Source organism: Ciconia boyciana, chromosome 6 (assembly GCF_034638445.1).
Source record: "Ciconia boyciana chromosome 6, ASM3463844v1, whole genome shotgun sequence".
In the NCBI taxonomy this organism is placed as follows: domain Eukaryota; kingdom Metazoa; phylum Chordata; class Aves; order Ciconiiformes; family Ciconiidae; genus Ciconia; species Ciconia boyciana.
In genome coordinates, this window is record NC_132939.1 from 31,340,842 (window position 1) to 31,361,197 (window position 20,356).

The window sequence follows — 20,356 nt, forward strand, 5'->3', positions numbered from 1 at the left end:
ACCATCCTTATTCCCATGGTTATGCAGCTGAAAGGAGGTCAGGAATAAACACTCACGAAACTGAAGCACCTTCAGTGTTAAAGTCCTGCCCCTCAGAATACAGGTGGCTGTTACAGCCCTCATGAGTCTTGAGAAAGTGCTCCCTGGCCACATCTTGTATAACCATACAGCTTAAATGAAAGCTGACTACACACAATATTTAAATATTCTAAAAATAGAGCCTCTGACATAGTAGAAAGGGATATTCTAGAACTGACTGCTTATTCTGGGACAAAAGGGTCTGATACAACCACAATCAACTTCTAACCGTACTCCTGAGCAGGGTCACCCTCTATGCCTGTCACATGTAAACTGAGAGGGCTTCACAAAGACTGGAGTTTACACAGTCTGTGATTAGTCCCTGGTCTCAAAAGGCAAAGTCATACTATTACTAAAATATCCTACACACACACACACACACACAAAAAAAAAATGCTGGTCTGAGATGTTAAATGCAAAATTATGTGCAAACACAATTAGAAGTTCTCAGGACCAGCTCAGTGTTCTTAAATATCCAATGACGGCAACTTCAAACCTTTCACTGTAACGCCTGCCATGAGTTACAGCAGAGGAAGTTTTTCCCTAATCAAATTAAAGCATCTTAACTGCAAAATAAGTATTGTTGTCTTTTCTAACAAGCAGAATCTATCAGACCTCAGAAAGACCCACCCCCAAACAGCTGGTAACTGTCACCTCTTGCTCCTTTACTGGATTGCTTCTAGACTTTTCAGTTTGTTCACATCTTAAAGCAGTGTGTCCAATCCTGAAGCCATACCTGTGCTGAAGAGAGTGCAATCATTAGGTTAGTAATTCTTATTTTTAGGTGCAGCTGAACTGATTTACTGGATTTAGAATCCAAACCAGCTTTAGGCTGTCAAGCCTGGGGATTTACACCTATGTATTACTGCTGCCCTGAGTACTGAGTCTGGACTGAAGGAGAGGAGCATGGTATGAGCACAGTCCTGAATTAGCCGCCTTCCTTAGAAGCCTTAAATTAAAGTAACAGAAGCAGGAGAAGGAAAAGAAAAAAAAACCAAAAAAACGCCAATCCTCCATCCCCCCAACCAAAACATCAACACTACACGCCAGTCTACTAGTTTATAGCTACATCTATGCAAATAATAAATGGGTGATGGTGCTAATTAATACTATTAACCCATCCAAGTCTCAGCAGGGAGTTTGGAATGAGGAAGAGGGGGACTGTTAGGGCTGATGCTAGGGTACAACAATACCGTGGAGGCTGTAAAAAAATGCTTTTGCTCAGAAGTTATAATTCCATTTTGCGATTGTGAAGACACCCAAGGCCCTTTCCTGGCTTAACAAATCATTATATAATCTCACCTCCCAACACCCCCCTTAATTTCTCTTTCACATGCATGCTCATTGCCACTCAGAGTTAGTCTTGAACTGAAGGATGCTTTTCAGCTATAGCTGCCCTGCATCTGGAAGTCCTCACTTGTTAGCCCATAGCAGCAGAATCAGCCCAGGCCACAGGCAGAGCCAGGCTTTCCTGGAGTTAACTGAGACTAGAGGAGATCCTTGGGAGATTTATTCTGGCAAGTCAAATGCCCCTACACACATTTCTATGTGTACATTATTTGCCTCCCCAAGCCGAAGCTCAGCACAATGCTAGCACCGAGCCCAGCTTTGCAATGAATTCAACACCACAGTGCTGGCTCAGAAAAAAAAAAAATTATCTGCTGAGCCTTCCTAGAGCAAGTGATATTTAAGCTGCAGCATCTCAGAACAGATAACAGTGTTGGTATATTCATCTAAATTACCCCTAACATTCATGAAGGGCTAAAAGTATTCTATCTTGTCTTAAGCTTTCTGGGAAGCATTGCTTCTGCATTTCACTCCAAAGCTGATTACAGTCAAGCAGAAACCAAACTGACCCAGCTAGAAATTTGTCTAAGGTCTACTGGAATAAAACAGCTACAGTAATGTGACATTACAGCTGCATCCCTAAAGCTAGTAATCTCATAGGACCTGAATGCTAATTTTATATGCATCAAGCTGTTTCTCATGGCCAGTCTCCTTTGCATTTAGATGGAAAGTACTCCCCAGGATTACAAATGTTCATCGCTCACTAGTGCTTTGGTTAAGCCAGTTCAGGCCCATCTTCAAACACTTCAGAGATGATTTTTGTTTAAGAGCATTTCTCTCTCGTGCTTGTATGAAGAATTGGTCTCTCCCTCTTTCATGCTGGTTATCTGCCTTCTCTAAAGTCACAGCACCCTTACGTTCCCAGTGTCATCTTGTTCTGTGAATGACAGCAACTACACTTAAGTGAAGAGATGGGTTAGCCACAGCAAGTCATACAGGGGGGGAAAAGAAGTTTGCAATAAACTTGAGGGTGGTGGGTCTCCCACCCTTGAACAGTTACACCCACTACACTCTTGTTCAGTTCACTCTCTTGAGCTTTCCAGCAGGGCAGAGCTCCCAGAGCAGTTTCATGCAGTAAGAGGACAGAGTTCAGACTTCCAGTCTTGCAATCGGTCACCTGTACTTTCACGCGGCCGTGGGGGTGTCTGTCACCCGCGGTGATGAGCCGGGCTGGCCTGCGGTTGGTAGCGAGAGCAGCTGGCACAGCAGAAGCTGGAGTAGTATTCGTTACTGCAGAGCTGGGCCTGCAGGATCAGGTCACAGTTGGCGAGGTGTGGCTGGTCCACGCACTCTCTGCTCGGGTCCACGGCGTGATTCACAGTACCTGCAGCCAAGCAAAAGGTGCAGCAGCTGTAAATGCACTGCCAGGGCTTATCCTCAGGCTTTGTTTCCCTCCCAAAAGACACGGCACATTCCTGCTTTCTCCACCCCGCCAGTTCTACGGGGATTGTTTTAAATATAGTCCAGCATCAAGGATGAGAGAGAAAGTGGTATCTCTGGTGAGATACAGGAGGAGAATGCAGTTTCTGGGGCTGATCTCATGAGGAGACACCACTCTACACCCTGTGTAAAGCCAGCTGGATGGTGTCCAGAGTCCAAATACGAATCTCGCAGCCAACTATTTGGTCAACCAACTATGGCATTTTGGCCTGAGGAAGTTAATTAGGCTCCCAGCGCCCTGGTGCGGGGGGTTGTTTCCACCGTCCTGTTTTTCCACCCAGGGAAAGCAAGGTTCCCTAGGTAGCACAACCCAGGGGCTCCTGCTGCTCCCCAAAGCCCGAGGCTGGCGGTGGATGGGCACATGCAATGGGGGGACTTATAATAGCAGCCAAGAGGCAGGCACCGTGCCGGGAGAAGCGGGGAGGACAGGTTGTACTCACCGCTAGACCTGCTCCGCAGCACTTTCACCTCCGTGCTGGCACTGACGGAGTTGCTGCTGCTGTAGGCGCTGCATGTGTAGGATCCCTCGTCAGCCTCTTGAACGTTGCTTATGATCAGGCGTCCATCCTGGGACAGGTGGATGTGGTGGCCATCTGCCCGCATGGGGACTCCGTTCCTGTGGTGAAAAACGTTTTGTATCACTGTTCCCACCCCATGGGGGCTAAAAGAGCTCTCTGTGCTCTTTGGAAACTGATGCTCTGTGAAAGGGGTGGATTTTTACAAATTCAGCAGGAAGGAAGAAGAAATCTTCTTTGGCCACGACCTGGCTCTACAGCTGGGTAGTAACACGAGCCTGAGTGAGCCTGCATCCGTTAGCCCATTGTCTGCGTGGGAGGTAGCTAGCGGTGTGCTCTGTAGAAAGACATTGCCCTTTCTGCTATTACACATTTTTGAGGTTTGAGGAACTAAGAGAAAATCCAGGGTGCTTTTCCCTCTCTCCAAGTTGTGGTCTGGCAGTGCTTGTTCGGCTGGCATTGATAGCAGCGCATATTGCTTGAGGAACATATGGGGTAGTGAGCAATGCGCCCTCTTTCTTCTCCCTTAAAAGTTTATTTTTGAAAAATGTTTAAAATACCAGCAAGATTGTGTCGGTTCTGTTCCTCCTGGAATACTCTGTGCCCAACAGGAAAACTGCCTGAATTATGAGCTCCTAGTTACCAAGGAAATGAAATTTGTTTCACTGAAAAGGGTTTCATTCAGACCCTGAAACTTGCATCATTTTGTTAACTCAAATACCAAACTTGCACATGGAAGAAAAGCTCTCTTTGTGAGATGGCTCACTTCAGTCCTACCCCTTGGAGTAGAGGGATTTAAACAATTACCAATCCATCTCTCTGGATCCTTTGCAAGAAGGGTCCAAAACAGAACTGATTATTTTCAAACAGGGGGGGAAAAAACCACCTCACACTTGCACAAGTTCAGAATTTTGGTGCAAACCATCAAGAGGACACGGCTTTTCTTTTACCTTTATTAAAACACTTTAAATTCTCCTTTGCTCTCCCTTGACAGTAAAGGGAGAGAACTGTCACAGCAGGAAGCTGGGAGAAGAGTCGCTGTTATTGCAGGGGCTGAAATGTTTGCGAGGGTTGGGCAGAGAGAGTTTTATAAAGAGCAACTAAAGGTCTTCCTCTGGTCACTCACTTTTAGTTTTTGCTACTGTAATGTCGCTACCTTTCCAGCATGGAGCCCTTCTGAACTCCATGAAATCTTAGCTTGAAGTCTGCTTTCCTCCTCATTTGGCTGGAACATGAACTTGGTGACCCCTACCAACCCACAGGGATCTTGCCCAGGATTTTTAGGGTAACAGACAAGTTGATTAGGAAAGGGTAGGTGATGCTAGCTGGGGCTGAGAACTGTGGGTCTCTCTCTTACCTGGCAGGCATCCTGCATTATTATTTGGAGGGCGAGTGAGGAGGTCCAGGAAGAGAAGGAAAGGGAAGTTCTGTCTCATTTTTGCTCACCTTGACCACCTTATATTCACGTTGTTGCCAGTCACTGTACAATGAAGCTGAGCAGTCCCTCCCTCAGGTACCGTGATGCTTGGCAGAAGACCAGTGATTCTCAGCTCTCCTAAACCAGAAGGGAAATCATCGCTAGCAGGAAGACAATGCCATGCTGCCCCTGGTAGTAGGAGCATTCCCTCACGGGAAAAGTCCAACATACGCTGTGATGAGCTACAAGCCCCTAGGCCTTGAAACAGTGTGTTTGGAGCTATGACGCTTTGCTATGGGGAATGTGGATTTCCTAAGGGCTTTAATCCAAGCAAGGGCAAGTAGCAGAGGCCTCAAAGGGCTTTTTCCTCCAGCTGGACACAAGCATATCACATACACAGAAGAACCATTTCCTTAGTTCCTCTTGTTCCTATACCCATTCCACACCAGTGTCCCAGAAACAAGGCCCTGAGAGTTACTCTTACTGTGCTATTAGTCCCTCTTCCCGTGCTATTAGTCCCTCTTCCCAGCTGCCTGGAGCACCATGATCTACTAGACACATGCAGATTACCATTGAGTAAAACAACTCACTCTTCCCGTGCCCTCAAGCTGCCTGGTAAACATCAGGTGTGAAGCCAAGAGGCATGGCCAGACAAGAAATCCACACTTCCCAGCCCTCCCTGTTGCCTGCTTGCGTGCACACACGTGTGTGTGTACAGACATGCCATGGATGCCTCCATCCATCCAGTACCTAGAGGTCGGAACAGGACCTGGCGCTGGTCCTGGTCACGTCCATTCGAGGCAATGCAGGTGAAGAAGCCGACATCTTCAGAGCTGACCCGGCTGATCACCAGGGCCCCGTCTGACTGCTGCCTGTGTCTGGGGAACAAAACCAGAAAGCCCCTCAGCCTGTGCTGGGGCTCCAGCCACCAGAGCTGAAGCTGAGCCTTGTGCACAACTTTGCAGTAACATTGAGCAAAAGTTTAGTAGCAGCTCAATTCAAATGGGAATGCAACTCTGGGTCCTCAAATCCCAGCACTAGTGCTGTAGACTCTGGAAAAGCTTGCTGCTAGAGCAGGCTTCTGGGAGCAGGGGGTGAGGGGAGCTGCAGGAGAGCAGCACCGGTAGCTGTGGAAGTTCACTGCAGGCACCCTGATCTCTCTCTTTGCTGTGAACCTCTGCCCTGGCTCACAGACCAGCTGGGTTTTGGCAAATTTGCTTGTCCTCTTTTTGCTAATCTTGTAGATGAACAAATTTCAGCTTTGGCTCACTTGTAGACCCTGTATCACAGCTGTTCACTCGAGGGTTCAATGTTCAGACTTTGATCTGTGAGTGAGGCTAGGGCAGTCAGGCAGTATGGTCTGGCCCTAATGGAAGAAGCTGGCCAGCATAAAGCAGAACGGGACCTAGCTGCACAGCCAGCAGCTCCGTTCTCTCAGGGAAGAGACAGGGAAGGCAAGGCAAGGAGGAGGCTCTGCTCCACATGAACCTGCCTGTGGGTATGGTGGAGCCGCCTGGGAGCTCACCTGGGAGAGGAGAGGGGCTGCCCGTCTTTCTGCCACTCAATGGTGAGAGCCGGTGATGCTTCCACTGTGCAGGGCAGTCTGACTCTCTCCCCGATGTTGGCCTCCACTACTGAGGGCTCGCTCTTATCCATTCTCAATCTGCAAAGTCCACAAGCACAGCAAAAGATGCAGAAACTTCCTTGTTCAGCATTTGACCTTCAGCACAAGGCTTTGTTAATCACAAGCCTTATTTTTTGCCTCCAATGGGAAAGGGCGGTCTCTGCGCTCCCGTCAGAGCTCTGATACTTGCCATTACCAACATTCACTCAAACATTCAGAAAAGAGCAGCCTCCACCAAATCCTGCTCCAGTTCAGCACAGCTTGGTGCTGCGCTCCTGCCAGCTAACTTAGCCCTTTAGAGACAGCAACCTTGTTTCTTATAGCATCCCTCTGGATAACAACCTAGGAAGTGTTAACAACACAAGCAGATGGCAAATGGGACAAAGTCCTGAAGAGGGCACCAAGCAAGTTTCCCCCAAGGTGCTTGTCTGGCACACAAAAATGAACAGATATTTTTTGGGTGTGAAGAGCCCATTGCAATCACCTGACTGCATGCAAGGCCCAGGAGCTGGCCATCCACTTCAGGCAGCAGAAAGGTTGAGGTCAGGCTCTCACACTACTCATCTCCTCATGCTTTTTGCTCTCTTATAACTGCAGCTACACACCATTTCAGAAGGGAACTAAAGCATGATGTTCCCAGAGTCGAATAAAACATCATCTCCCCCACCCCCATTCTCTGACCTGAATACTTGATCTCAAAAAACAAAACCAAAGAGCCTTAATTCAATGCTCTTAATTCAATGAATCACTTCTTTCTGCTTTTAGGCAGAAGCAGCTAAAGAGGTTGCTGGGGAGTTCAGCAAATTGGCTGGGTTTTAGGCTGTAAACTCAAAAGAAGGGAGGGATCAGATCATGGTCCCGTTTAATCTGGAGCCCCAACATGCTGCATTTAAGGCAAAAATAATTTGTACCCTTTTATTTCTGTGGGGCCCAGAAGCACCAAAGAAACATGTTAAAAAGCTACCAAATATGCCACCTAGTACATGAGGAGATAGTTTTGAGTCAAACTGGTTTGTTCACAAAATATTTAAAATAAATGGGTGGGGGATAAAGTAACCGGAGCTTATTTTAATATACGTACGTCTATTTTGTGCTGGTTAAGTAGTTCCTATTTGCTTTGCTTTTTTTCCAGAACAGGTTTCTCTTTCTGCCTACACTAACTTGAACAGCTAAGGATGCTGCCCCTGATATTTCTCCTGTCGTTTGAACCTAGCTCCTTTGCTGTCAGCCTGCGCGTCTTTGCTCAGAATATGCTTCTTTCAAGAGACCCTCGGGGAGGACAGAAGACAGCTTGCGACTGGGATCTTCGCCCGTTCCTGTCGTCAGCAGTTCAGTACTGCTTGCTTCCCAACCGTGCCCCAGAACAGCTGACCCAGGACCTTTCCAATCTTCAGCTTTTCTACATGAAGAGATGCCATATGGTTCATCAGCTGGGCATGGTGGACAAACTGTTGCTGTATGTGAACTTACCTGTATGTGACTTGCTGATGCACAGAGGAACCGGCTGCCTGTACAACCTTCCTGCCTCTGGATAGCTCTCGATGCTGCTGATTTTCCTTATGAAGGACCCGACCTCTCTCACCCTCTGCCAGCACAGCGCTCTGGTACTCTATTCAAAATAAAATGCCATATGTGAATAAAAGGACCCTTCTTACTGTGACCTCTTGCCTAGGGCTTCTATAAGCTTGGGAGAGCTTGCTGAACTGGAGCCAAAGAGCCCTTCAGCCATCTGTTTTCTGGCCGACTAGTGCAGGAAGCCTGTGCTGTCTACTAATGAGAGTCACAGACCTGCAGGCACGCAATTTTAGGCTCCTTTCTCTCCTCCGTCAGTGAACATGTTGCAGCATCCCTTAGGCCACAATGCCTTCTGCCCCACGTGCCATTGCTGTGACACAGTACGCTTCAGAGATTGAAGGCTACAGGGTACCTTGCTGGCCCATCTTTTGAGACTAGTCTTTCATATTTTTTTGCTTTTGTTTCTTAAATAAGGCACATTTTTCAGAACAAGGCATCTTTTGTTACCCAGCAGGACCTGTTTGGGCAAAACACAAAACACAAATGCACCAGCACAGACAGTTATGGCAGACTGGTCACATTATGGTGTGAGATGGAGGACTCAAGATTAACTGCAGAAAATCCCTCTTCTGGAGCCTCCTTTCAGGGCTCAGGAGGCAGCCGGTGGCTCTCAGGGAGGAAGACATGCTTGCTGTGCTGGAAATGGGGCAAGTTACAGGCAAGCCACAACTCCAGTTATGGGGTGGCACTGCAGGGGAGGACGTGCTTTCGGGTTAAGGTTTTCTCATGAGGCAACACCAAAAGAAGCCCTGCTGCCCCCACGCCCCCTCTCGGCACCCCTACAGTGGAGGAGACCGACTGCTTTGACTAGCTCTTGGGACGCCGCTGCCATGGAGTGAAGGCAACGCTGCTAGCACAGCGCGGCAGCGGAGGAAGTTTGCTCCTGCAGCTGGCTTTATCGCTCCTGTTGTCAATAACTGTTAACAAGGAGCCCTGAGCTACCTCTTTGGTCTTAAGTGGAAGATAAGTCACCTATGATCTGTAACTGAATCTGTCGGCTCTCTGTCCTCCCATCAGAAATGAGGCATCTGTAAGTCCCGGCGTCCTCTGGCTTGACGTGGCTGATGACTAAGGAGCTGTCGGACTGGTAGGTGTGCCTGCAGCAGGAGCAAGGATTAACTGCCTCTGCCTGGCCACGGACAGCAACTGGCCGAGGCAGAGCAGCCCTTCGTGCTGATGTTGCATAAACCATCACCATGTAGTGCCCTCCCCGGCTTAGAAAGAAACAAAACTCTGTTGACCACAGAGGGGTCACAGGCAGGGGAAATAACTGCGGCAGAAAGGAGGTCAGGAACAGAGAGGAAACTGAGATGGGAAAACAGGGAACTGCTTTCAGCAACCCTCTCCCACGAGGAGGCAAACTGCCCTTCCAGGCGGGAGCTTGAGCCCCAGCAGTCATCTGCAAACAGAAAAGCAGAACTGGGCTTTTCTTAACTGTGATTTTCATAACACAAAATGACCATCTAGCTCCAAACTGTTGCTGGAAACAGACTTCCCAGGAAAAACAGGCTTTAAAAGTAGTTTTAAAAAAAATTATATCTTAGATGGGAGTGCCAGAAACTTCGAGCTAGAGGAACTCCGAGTTATTTGGCTACAAGCTTCACCCTGGACTACTGACTTAGGGCTGCACCAAGATGAATCCTACAGATACAACATTTTTCTGTATCACTGCCCACATGTCGGCTTCCACCAGTGCTTTGTTATGGGACAGCACCTGTTCTGCCCCATAATGCTAGCCAGCGCCTCAATACTATTGCAGACTGTTGCTGCTGTTTAAGAATGTGAACAGTAAGGCTACAAAGAAAGTGGGCAAGCATATTTGGCACTCTGCCCAGCAAGGAGCCCATCTGCTCTACAATGAAGGGAGCCGAGCTCACCTGTCAGAGGAGACCGGTCGGCCATCCTTCATCCACTCCACTCTGGAGAAGGAGGACATGCCTGTCTTGCAGACCAGCTGGATGTTCTGTCCCACAACTGCTGTCACAAGAGAGAGCTTGGCTTCCTCCAGGATGGCTCTGCAAGAGAAAGCAATTCCATTGGCACTTCTGCTGCCCTCCTTTCCTCTGGGTCCTCTAATGTGACTCTGGATGAGTCACAACCACAGGGCACAGCAGGACCGGCTGCCCATTCAGCCCTGAGCAGATGCACCAGGCAACATGTGGGGAGCCCTCTCCTGCCTGGCAAAGGCTGCTCTGGACAGACTGAATGCTACAGCATCTCCAGGAAGGGAGAGTCTCCTACAACCCCTCTCTTCTGAAGGAACTAGGTTCAGCTCAGCAGACAGACACAGATCCAGTGCAGACACATTTATATCTAGCTCTACGCATTCCTGATTTTCAGGGTGACGCTGTCTGGATCCTGACCCAAGCTCTGCATCTTCCCTGGAACAACCCCCTGCTGCTCCATGCAGTGCTGAGATAAAGGCTCTCGAGTCAGACAGTCAGCTAAATTTTTTGGTTGGAACAAGAAAAACACCTATGGATTCTCACTTACAGCGTAAGAATGCCTCCCAGACAAAGACCCCAGGATCGTGCAGTCTTTTCACGCACCATACTTCCAGTGCTGTCAGAGAGCAGGGAGAGTGCAAGGAAAGAGACAGCAGATAACTCCAGGGCCTGAATAACTTGATTTACCGACAGGCTACATGTATAGCCAATCCATTGCATGGTATTCCCAGTTAGCTGGTCCCAGCTGGGGCAACACTTCCACTCCAGAGGAAGCTGCGCTGATGCTTCACAATGAGCTGGCAGAACAGGGTGGGGGGAATAAAAAAAAATAAATCATCACCTGTGCAGAGCCCGTGCTGGGAACGAGTCTGCAGACACCTGGTGCCCAAATCCCTCCGTCATGGAAACATCTGCTCCGAAAGCCTTATGCCACTGCCTGCCTTCATGGGGCCGCACCTGCTGGCCACGGCTACTCTGCCTCTCTGAGGGCCCAGGCACTGCTGTTTCCCACAGGTGCAGCTGGTTCAGGCTGTCCCATCTGCTTTGCTGGGTGCCCCAGCGCTGGCTCTCCAGCGCACCAGTCCTTGGCAAAGACTCTGGCAGCACCTCACTTCTCCAGCTGTCCTGTCTGTGGCTGTCTTGCGTGGGCTGTGAAGCCCCATGAGCTCTTCCTTCTTGGCTGTGACTTGCAGACTCTCTCAGGGATGGCTGCTGCTGACCCCGAGCATCCCCTGTACGAGAGCGGGAGCCAGCGTGCTGGCGTTGCAGGGCTCCTGTGCCAGAAGAGGGCTGATGCTCCAGAGGACTGACCCCCCCAGAGTTGTGGCATGCTCTCATGCACTCCTCCTCCGAGGCAAAGCTGTTTTTATTGCCGTGACAGCCGCCGTACCAAAACCGGTTGCACTTGCCGACGACAGTCACAAAGTACCAGCGAGTGGTCCAGTTCGTGCAGGGGCCATGGGCACTGGGCAGCAGGCATATGACAGGATATGCTACCAAAAAGAGCAGAACAGAGGGAGATGTGAGGGTCATGAAGCGCAAAGGTCCGGGTGCTTCAAGCCTAGATGATCTGATGGGCCTTGCGGGCAGAGGGCAGGTGGGAAAGTAGGATACCCAAGTTTTGCAGCCAGCTCTGCTTTGAAATTGGGCAGCTGCTCACATGTTTCTTTCTGCCCCAGTTTTGCTACTGGTGGAAGGAGAGTCAACCTTAGAGACATTTCTGAATCTAGATATTAGACGGATGCTTTATGGCCTTCCTTGTGGAATTGTGCAGCTGCAAGGTTGGCTCTGGGGTTTCCTCTTCTGCAAGGGGCAAGTGGCTGCTGTTTGCCCGTTTCCAGCCCACAAAAAAAGTGGATTAGACCCAGTTGTGAAGCCTCATGCGTTACAGAATGCCCCTCCACACATTGATATAAAGAGGAGCACGGCCCAATGTGTCTACAAACCGAGCCCTGTGCTTCGAGTCACAGGTATCACAGCCATATGCTGACAAACACTGGATGCAGGGCTCTGACTGAGGGGTCCTTTGCCAAGCTGTGGTTGAGCAGAGAGGATCCAGAGAGCTTTCGCTTTCCCCAAGGCAGCCCCACAGGGCTGGCCACCAAGCAATCTGTGCTGCGGCAAAAGGGCGAGGCAATGCAGCAGCAATATGACTGCAGAGGATATAGCTGGAACTAAAGGAGCAGAGATGCTTTTGCCCAACAGCTCTAGTGCCCTCATAGTACAGCAGGCACTGTATTGAACTCTGCTGGCTGAAAGCATCCATGCAGCCCTGAGCTATACCTCCATCCTTAGCTGTAGCTCTCATTCCACCCCTGTCCACGGGCTGTCTGAAGGCTGAGCACGGCCCTGATTCTTCAGAGAGACTCTACTTCTCCTAAACCCAGGTAACTAATTTGGAGCACTCCAGGCTGCATCAGGGTGCCTTCTCGGGGGCAAACAGCTCCCCAGAAGTCGTACAGACTGACAGAGATCACACAAACACACTTCTGTCCAGCTATCAGCAGAGGACAATTTCTGCGGTAGCCGACAGAACTGAACCATCTGGCTGCTTTTCTACGCTCCCTCCAAGCTTCCCCTGCCCCAGCCACCAGGAAGAATTTCTTTTCAAAGAGATAATTTACTACATTTTACAGAGAGCAGAGCCTCTACACAGGAAGCTTCCATACACTACTGGATCCTGTAGGACTCTTCCTATGTTTCTAAACCAAGAAGCCAAAGCATCACTTACGGTAGTTGGGCCTATCGAGACATCCTTCCCCTTGAGGACCTGAAGCTGAAGCAACATTGTCAAAACAGCAGCCGTACACGGAACTGCGGCACTCGCCCAAGGGGTGCTGCTGGGACAAGGCTTGGCTTGCCTTCGAGACAGGAATTGAAAGCCAAAAGTTATCATGCATACATGAGGACAGTAGCACATGCAAGGCACCGTGTCCAAGCTGTCGGCTGCAGAAGGCCAGCTGTTAGAGGAACCAATATTTGTTCGTTTGCCTCCTACAGGATTTCATGCGGGGAAGGGGTGGGAAACTTGGCTGTCAGCCATGGAGCCAGGGCTGCACTTCTCTGCAAGACAGACCTAACCAGCCTAGCAGCAGGCCAGTTTTTTCAGCTGGCCCCACCAAGCACCCCAAGCTATGAGCAGAATGACCTCCCTGACTATTTTGCCTTCAGTTAATCCACAGAGTTGAGAAAGGCAAGTAATAGTGGCCATGTTTTTCCCATTTTTTCACCTAGAAATTGGATGGCAAGTTTCTGACCAACAGAAATTTGATTACTCAGGATTATTCAATCAGTTCTACACAGTATGGTCTTCTACTTCTCAGACATCTCCCAACCACCCACTCTGTCCCCTGCTTACAGGGGATCACAGGTGGATGCCCCAAACTGAACGGGAGTGAAATGGGCCAACGGGCTTGATGCTATGCCTGGAGCATTGGTTCTCCAGCATTACTGGCAGAGATGAAGCACAACAGAAACCCGCAATCTGAGTCACCAGGGTCAAATCTGAATCTTCGTATCTGATGGACGGCTAAAACGCAAAGGGTTTTTGTAACTTACTGTTGGAGCAGCCGCAGTGGGCTGATTTCTGCTCACTTGAACATCACGGTAATATTGTGGGCATCCCATGTTATTTGGACCCTGGGCAGCCGATACTCCATCAGGACAGCATCCATACCTACAGGCAGAAGGCAGAAGGGCTGCAGCAATATCTGACCTGCCCGGCTCAACAGGCACAGGCTGTAAATTACAGCAAGACCCCAGGAAAGGCAATGCCTCCCTGCTCAGACCTATCTACTTCCAGCTACCTGCTTCGGTGACAAGTGCTGAAGGGGCAACCTCTCCCCGAAGGGCCTGAGGCCGGAGCGCGCCCATCTGGACAGCAGCCGTGTGGGCTCCGATGACAGTCCTGAGAGCCAGTCCCTGCAGTGGGGTCCTGAGAGAAGCTGAGCTGATGGGAACCCGATGAGCGTGACTGGGATTCCCAGCGAACAGGCAACAAGTTGGTGGCACGGTCCTTGGTAGATGGGGTGTGGTGATTCCCAGAGGTACTATGGATTGTGGAGCTCCCAGGGAGCATCCTTTCATCATCAGAATCTGGGGAGAGAACTCCTTAAAGTATGCAGGTGAGCATCAAAATCTGGTCAGTTTTCCTCATCTCTGCTCTCTTTCACCTGCTCAGAGCTACACGGCAGGCTTTTCTGTATCAGGATTTCACCTGAATATGTGTCTTCTGGCCTATTCTTCTGGATTTGGTTGTCCTGAGGTTCTTTGGCTCACTGCCCTGACCATTCTTCCTGTTGTCCCATGAGAAACCACCTGCCACATTACTGTGGTCCCCTCACATGATCCTTTCTTCCTCCTGTGATCTGCTTTGGGCAGCATTTCTCTCAGCCAGCACTTAAGTCATGCTGCCAGAGCCTGGGATCTACATACCGTACAGTCTCTTCTGCATGGACAGATTCAGATACTGCTCACTATCATGTAAAAGAATCTACACTTTGTCCCTGGCTCCACAGATTTCTAGAAGCCCATGAAATGAACACGAGAAATGAAGAAAAGGAGGAACCTTTCCCTTACCACACCCTCTTTCAAGTCCACAATCACCAAAAACCCAAACGAACAAAATTCTTCCACACCTGCAGCAGGGCTGTTTGGGTTGTAACGCGTCAGCAAGGACTGGCGAGTGACATCGTATCCCATCGTGTCCTGCATACTGGGGACCTCTGCAAAGAGAGACATCGACAAAATAAGTGCAGTTAGTCCAGCCCTATGTTCTAATAATTGCAAATGCATCCAGGAGCCAACAGGAGACTAAAGGTGATGAAAATGTCTCTCTTCTCCTGGAACAGCTGCTGAGCAGCAATTGGATTCGATTGGATCGTTAGGACAGCGACCTGTGATGGGCAGGCTGACAAAAGTCTGCATCTCAGCTCTGGCATGCAGACTAGACACAGACAGCAAGCAAAATCTTCTGAGCAGTTGTGCCTCCTTTAGAGCTGGTCCACAGAGGGATGAGAGTTGGCTATAGTTTTTAGCTACTGAGCCTGCCCATGTTGCCATCCCTCTTGACTAGGATTCCTGGGTCAGTCTGCAGCACACACTGGAAGAGAGCCATCACAGAATACTGGATTCAAAATGGACACACACCCATGTTGTTCTCAAGCCTGTTACATACATTTCAAACAGGTGCTGGGACTCTGAAGATGCCATGGTTATGTGCACAAAACAAACGCACAGGATGGAGACAAGCAGGCAAGAAGCGGAGAATATGAGCTGGTGCAGAGCTGGGAATTTCTACTCCTAAATAAAAGCATCTTAGGAAAAGCTAGGTGTGCAGCAATACCACTCACGCTGTGGCAGGTAGCAGGGCTGCATGTTGCAGCTACCCAGGGTGGCTGGTTTCTGTGGCTGGATGGCTTTGCATGTCTCAGGACTGTAGAATTTGGAGTCGCCGTCAGCGCAGATGACTTGGCGTGTCCGGATGCCCGTATTGCAGCTCTTCGAACACTTGGGCACAGAGACAGGCAAGTGAGCACGCAGCAGAGGCCGAATGCAGAAACCCCACAGACCAGAAGTGTGGAACAGCTGCATGATTAGCTGCAGGCTGAGCACAGCTTCCTCCACCAAGACAAAGCAAACAATACTTCAGCTGGATTCATCTGAGCAATTAGAAAACCATACTTTAAACCATTCTACCAAATGTTGCGCCCAGCCCTGAAGCATTAGGCTCTGAGCCACGCTCAGCCTGTAACATCCAGATGAGCTGCTGCTACCCACAGTGGTGTGGCAGGGAGCTGGAGTGAATCGTTTCAGCCTGGCCTGAAAGCATCTCAATACTATGAGGATCCACCAGCTGCGAGAGGGTCAGTTTTGAACTATGCATTCAAGAACAACAGTTTAGAACGGGAAAGCAAACCGGTGGCTTTCTTGTAAGCAGCTAAGTGGAGTTCCTCTCACTGGAAGCTGTGGATGAAGAGGGAGCAATGAGCAGCAGCTCAGGGGAGGGGAGAGGATGAGTTATCTGTGTAACCCACCTGCTTGTGGCAAGCTCTGCAAATATTGGGAGAGTATTTCTCTCTCTTATTCAGATGCAGGTAGGAGCCCTTCTGATACTGGAAAGCCAGGGGCCAGGAAAGATCAGATTAAGGTATGCAACTTCTTTAGCTGTTATTAAAACTTGGCCCACATCTCATGAAGAAACAGACGTAACATGTTTTAACTCAGAACAAGCTGGTCTGGCTAGCACAGAAGGGAAAAAGTGTGTTTGGAAGTCACCCGATGCATTGGATCTACTCCTATCTCCTTCTCCAGGCACTTTTCCTAGGCTGAACACAGTCTGGCTCCTCCACAAAGACAAGACTAATCCAGCTGAAGCACAGTTTATCTGAACAATTACAAAAATGTACTTTAAACCGTATCACCAAACGCAATGACCAGTCCTGAAGCCTGGAGCGCTAAGCCATACTCAGCCAGAGAGCTGTTCTGCTGTTCACAGCGATGGAGCGAAGAATTGGGAGTAAGCAGCAAGAGTGGATTGTTTCAGCTTATTGGCCGCATTTTGCCACCGTCACTGAAACTATAATCCCCCCCTCAGAAGGATTTCTTTTTGTAGCAGCTGCATACAAAGCAGGCAGCAGATTAACTGGAGCATTACTAGTGCCAGTTACAATGCAACTGTGAGCCAAGGGACTGGTAATGAAGCAGTACATGTTCCCAGCCTCAGCCAACATAAGGACTGCACGGATCAAAGCTCGTTTGCGAGGAGCACAGCAATATAATCAGTTATTTCCGAACCATGAAAGTGCAATACTCACCAGGCCCCAGTCTCCAACATGCCAGCCAATTTCCTGGATGCAGTTCTCCTTAAGACAGGGCTGGGTGGCCGATGGCTTTGGCTCCATTAGGCAAGCGAAGTCCTGAGCCTGAGAGCCCTGCTGCGTTCTGCAGGTGACGGGCCGGGTCTGGACCCCTTCCCCACAGCTGGCTGAGCACTGCAGAAAGGGGCCCAACAATTACAAGGAAGCACCTGGTTTCCACTTGCATTTCCAGGCTGTGCTCCCTAACGTTAGGGCAGAGCACCATTTTGAGATGGCCTAAAACCAACCATGATTAAAATAATCTTCTGGGATGAGAGTTAGCAGAATAGTTGTTTATGCTGTAGAAGAGACAATAAGGCATGGTGGATAGGGTCTGGGAGATCTGGAGCTCACTGGATGATTTTGGCCTAGTCATATAATTTCTCTTGATCTCTACCAAAGAAGACACGGAGAATGATTTTGGAAAAATATCAGTACTGCAGAATACATTGAGAACAATAAATGGCCGGAAATACCTGGAACCTCATGTTATTTACTCCTGATTAAAATCAGCTCAAGGTAAAGAATTCAAGGGAAGATAAAAAGATTAGGTTCTTGTATTGCTCATGTCTTCTGCCTGAAGACCTCGTGCTCCATTTTTACGGTGTGGAGCTGTGACACAAATGCTATACTAGTAACTGGTTTGTGACATTTTCAATGTCCTCTTAAATTCACAGTGGTGTTTCCTGGAATCCAGCCTAGTTCTCCATGAATTACCAAGGTCTCTTACAGAGAGCATTAACTTGGGGACAGTCTGAATTACTTTAGATGAGCCTCCCAGCTGAGTTTCAGCCACTCATTTACTAGAATGACCTTTTATCTCTGACAGTACACGAAACACAGTCGCTTTTGAGAACCCCGGAATGAATCAGTTAGGAATCGGTTTGTAAGAACACGACACTTCGTGCCTTCCCCATACAGTGCTCTTACTCCGCAACCCTGAAGTCATCTCAGTATTCACACCTCGCATCTCACAAGAGAAGGGGAAAAAAGAGGAAAAAAAAAAAAGGGACTTTACAGTCTAGGTCATCATGCCTCAAAGTTGCATTTTATACTGCTGTGCCACTCAGACAAAGTACTACCACAAGATCATAAGTTAAATGTTGCAAGCATGCATGTACTTCTTTTAAAAGAGGAAAATTCACTTGTGCTTTAGGGACTGAGTAGATACTACCTTTACTTTCTAAGTCCTTGGAACATAAGTTGCCTTCTAAATGCCTGGCTGGCAGCACTGAGCACATACAGTTTGAACAGTTTCCTCTCCTGGAGATATAAACGCACACAGGCATCAAAAATGCATCACGCAGCTCTGTCCGGAGAAGGCCGGCACTGATACACAGCAAACAGCAGGTCACCAGTGTTTCAGGAGTATCTTGCTTACCGACTGTTGTGATTTTAGTACTGCTGTCCAGGGCTAGTAATGTTGAGGCAGCAATATGCGTAGAAATAAACAGCACAGGCGGGAGCCATGAGCTCCTGTTTTACCGAGGAGGGAGTGTTACTGCACATCATCTGCTGATGGACAGCAGCTCTCACGCCCGCCCTCCGCCTTCACGAGGTCTGACTCGGAAACTCAGCCAGTGCCAGGTCTGGTGGATTTGATAAAAATACACGAGCGGGGAAAGGACTGGGAGACCAGGGAAGAGAGAACATGCAATGAGAGGAGCAGGGTTGCAGGGGCACGCACAGCTTTGAGGAAGAGGGATGTGTTTATAGGAGTGCATAGCTGCTATAGCTGGAGAACTTGCTTGGAGGACTGCAGGGACAAGTCCTACACCTCTGCACGCCACCTATCCAGGGACACACACCTTTTACAGACCCAGAAGTTGAGCCTGGCTCTTTATCCCCAAGCTTTGGCAGATCCTCCTTCAATATGTGCCAAGAGGCAGTTGCCTCCCACACAGAAACTCACCTCTGACCAGGGCCCTGTGCTCCAGGTCGCACACTGTCTCATGTTGCAGGGCTGGCTGCTGCGAGGCTGCTGTGCGAAGGCCATGCACTCAGTGTTATCCACCACCCCTCGGGAGCTCTGACCGTCAAATGCCACACAGTAAACGGAGCGAGTCTGGGTGCCCCCACCACAGGTAGCCGAGCAGGATCCCCACTCCCCCGTTTTCCACCTGCAGGTCACAGAATCAAGCAAGCAAATGTAAGCCCAGCTAAACTGCCCAGAGGCACAGGGGAGGTCAGTGCCATGTCCCTGTTGTAATCAGACAGGGAAAATGTCCCTTCGCAGAATAGTCAGAGATGAGTTCCCACTTGACCAAGCGCTGCCCAGCTTAATTGGCAATGCAGAGCATGAGTCCCACTCCAGAGACAAATCCCCAACTACCAAACACTTGTTTCTCTGGAACTGCAGAGCTCTCCCAGAGGGGGAAGATTTTTCTCCATGGCTTTTGGTCTCTTGATGTCTGCAAAAGTGTCATGCCTGAATGGAACACCAAAGAAAAAAAAAAAAAAACACAAAACAAACAAAAACCAATCCAGATCACCTAAAAGAAAAGCAACCCACACCAGCCTAACCACCCATAACACTCCAGCCATTATCAGAAACAGTAAAACCAAGCCAAGACCTCACTCTGCCTGCAAACCATGCCAGACACTCCCAGAAGTGCTTGTGAACTTTTCGCTGACAGCCAGTAGAAAGCTGGTTTATTCCTCCCATTGGCCAAATTCTCTAACAGCAACACAAAAAAGCCCCAAAAACTTTAAATAGATTTTGTCCTGTGTTTGGTTGCTGAAGCTGTCACAGAAATGATACACCCTTGCTAACGGAAGGGGGAACATCCACAAAACAACCTGACTGTTTGGATGCTAAAATCCCTGCCTTCGTCCACTCCTGTGTCTCAGAGCTGCCCAGGTAGCCGGACAGCTTACATGGCCTGGCTTCAGGGACAACATGATGTTTCATTCCCGACTCCAGCGTGCTGCGCAGGCTAACGGCACTGGTGGTGCAGCGGGAGCATCATGGTGATCTGCGATCAGGTAAGCCCCAACCAGGGCGTGAAGGCAGTTCATGTTTTCTCCCTTAGCCTTCCAGCTGCTTCCCTGGTCTGTCCTCACCACCCCTAAACTGAGTTTCAGCCGGACAATTCACATTCACACCCTACCAGAAACTCCACAGCAGACTCAGCCAAGAGAAGACATGTTCATCTCTTTAAGATACCCTTCTTTACTGTTAAAGGTGCAAGTATCAGCCCAACACTGAATGGCTTTTGCTGTAAAATAAGATGTTGCCTTTGGAAAGGGAACAACTACAGCAAGTAGAAGCCACTTAGAGCGATGTGGTTGCAGGGCTCAAAACAAATTCATTGATCAAGATTTTTCAGAAGGTCCAGTAGGGGTAAAAAAACCCTTCCAAACTGTATTCTGCCTACTGTAAAGCAAATGTACAGTTTTAGAAAGGCTGTATCAACTGGATGGGCTCACCTACAGCTTCCTTCAATTGTGAGTCAAGACATCTTGTCTGACACTTGTTTCATTTCCTTTGTAAGACAAAGTCAACCATAAGGCTGGGACCCTCATCAGAGGGCAAAGCATTGCAAGTCCTAAGCTAT

The 20,356-nt window shown here is 49.1% G+C and overlaps 1 protein-coding gene across 1 annotated transcript in view; it reads right to left on the minus strand.

Moving 5' to 3' along the window:
* Positions 1-560: 560 nt before the first annotated feature.
* Positions 561-20,356, minus strand: part of PAPLN (papilin, proteoglycan like sulfated glycoprotein) — a 48,676-nt gene continuing 28,880 nt past the window's right edge. The window contains exons 13-29 of the mRNA XM_072864708.1: positions 18,712-18,919; positions 16,758-16,934; positions 15,294-15,450; positions 14,580-14,666; positions 13,749-14,037; positions 13,501-13,618; positions 12,674-12,803; positions 10,784-11,435; positions 9,874-10,011; positions 8,969-9,093; positions 7,892-8,030; positions 6,323-6,460; positions 5,548-5,675; positions 4,827-4,935; positions 3,306-3,481; positions 2,543-2,749; positions 561-814 (exon numbers count right to left, since the gene is read on the minus strand). Coding sequence (XP_072720809.1) covers positions 2,574-2,749; positions 3,306-3,481; positions 4,827-4,935; positions 5,548-5,675; positions 6,323-6,460; positions 7,892-8,030; positions 8,969-9,093; positions 9,874-10,011; positions 10,784-11,435; positions 12,674-12,803; positions 13,501-13,618; positions 13,749-14,037; positions 14,580-14,666; positions 15,294-15,450; positions 16,758-16,934; positions 18,712-18,919 — 2,947 coding nt within the window. The 3' untranslated portion in view covers positions 561-814; positions 2,543-2,573. The remainder of the gene's footprint in view (positions 815-2,542; positions 2,750-3,305; positions 3,482-4,826; positions 4,936-5,547; positions 5,676-6,322; positions 6,461-7,891; positions 8,031-8,968; positions 9,094-9,873; positions 10,012-10,783; positions 11,436-12,673; positions 12,804-13,500; positions 13,619-13,748; positions 14,038-14,579; positions 14,667-15,293; positions 15,451-16,757; positions 16,935-18,711; positions 18,920-20,356) is intronic.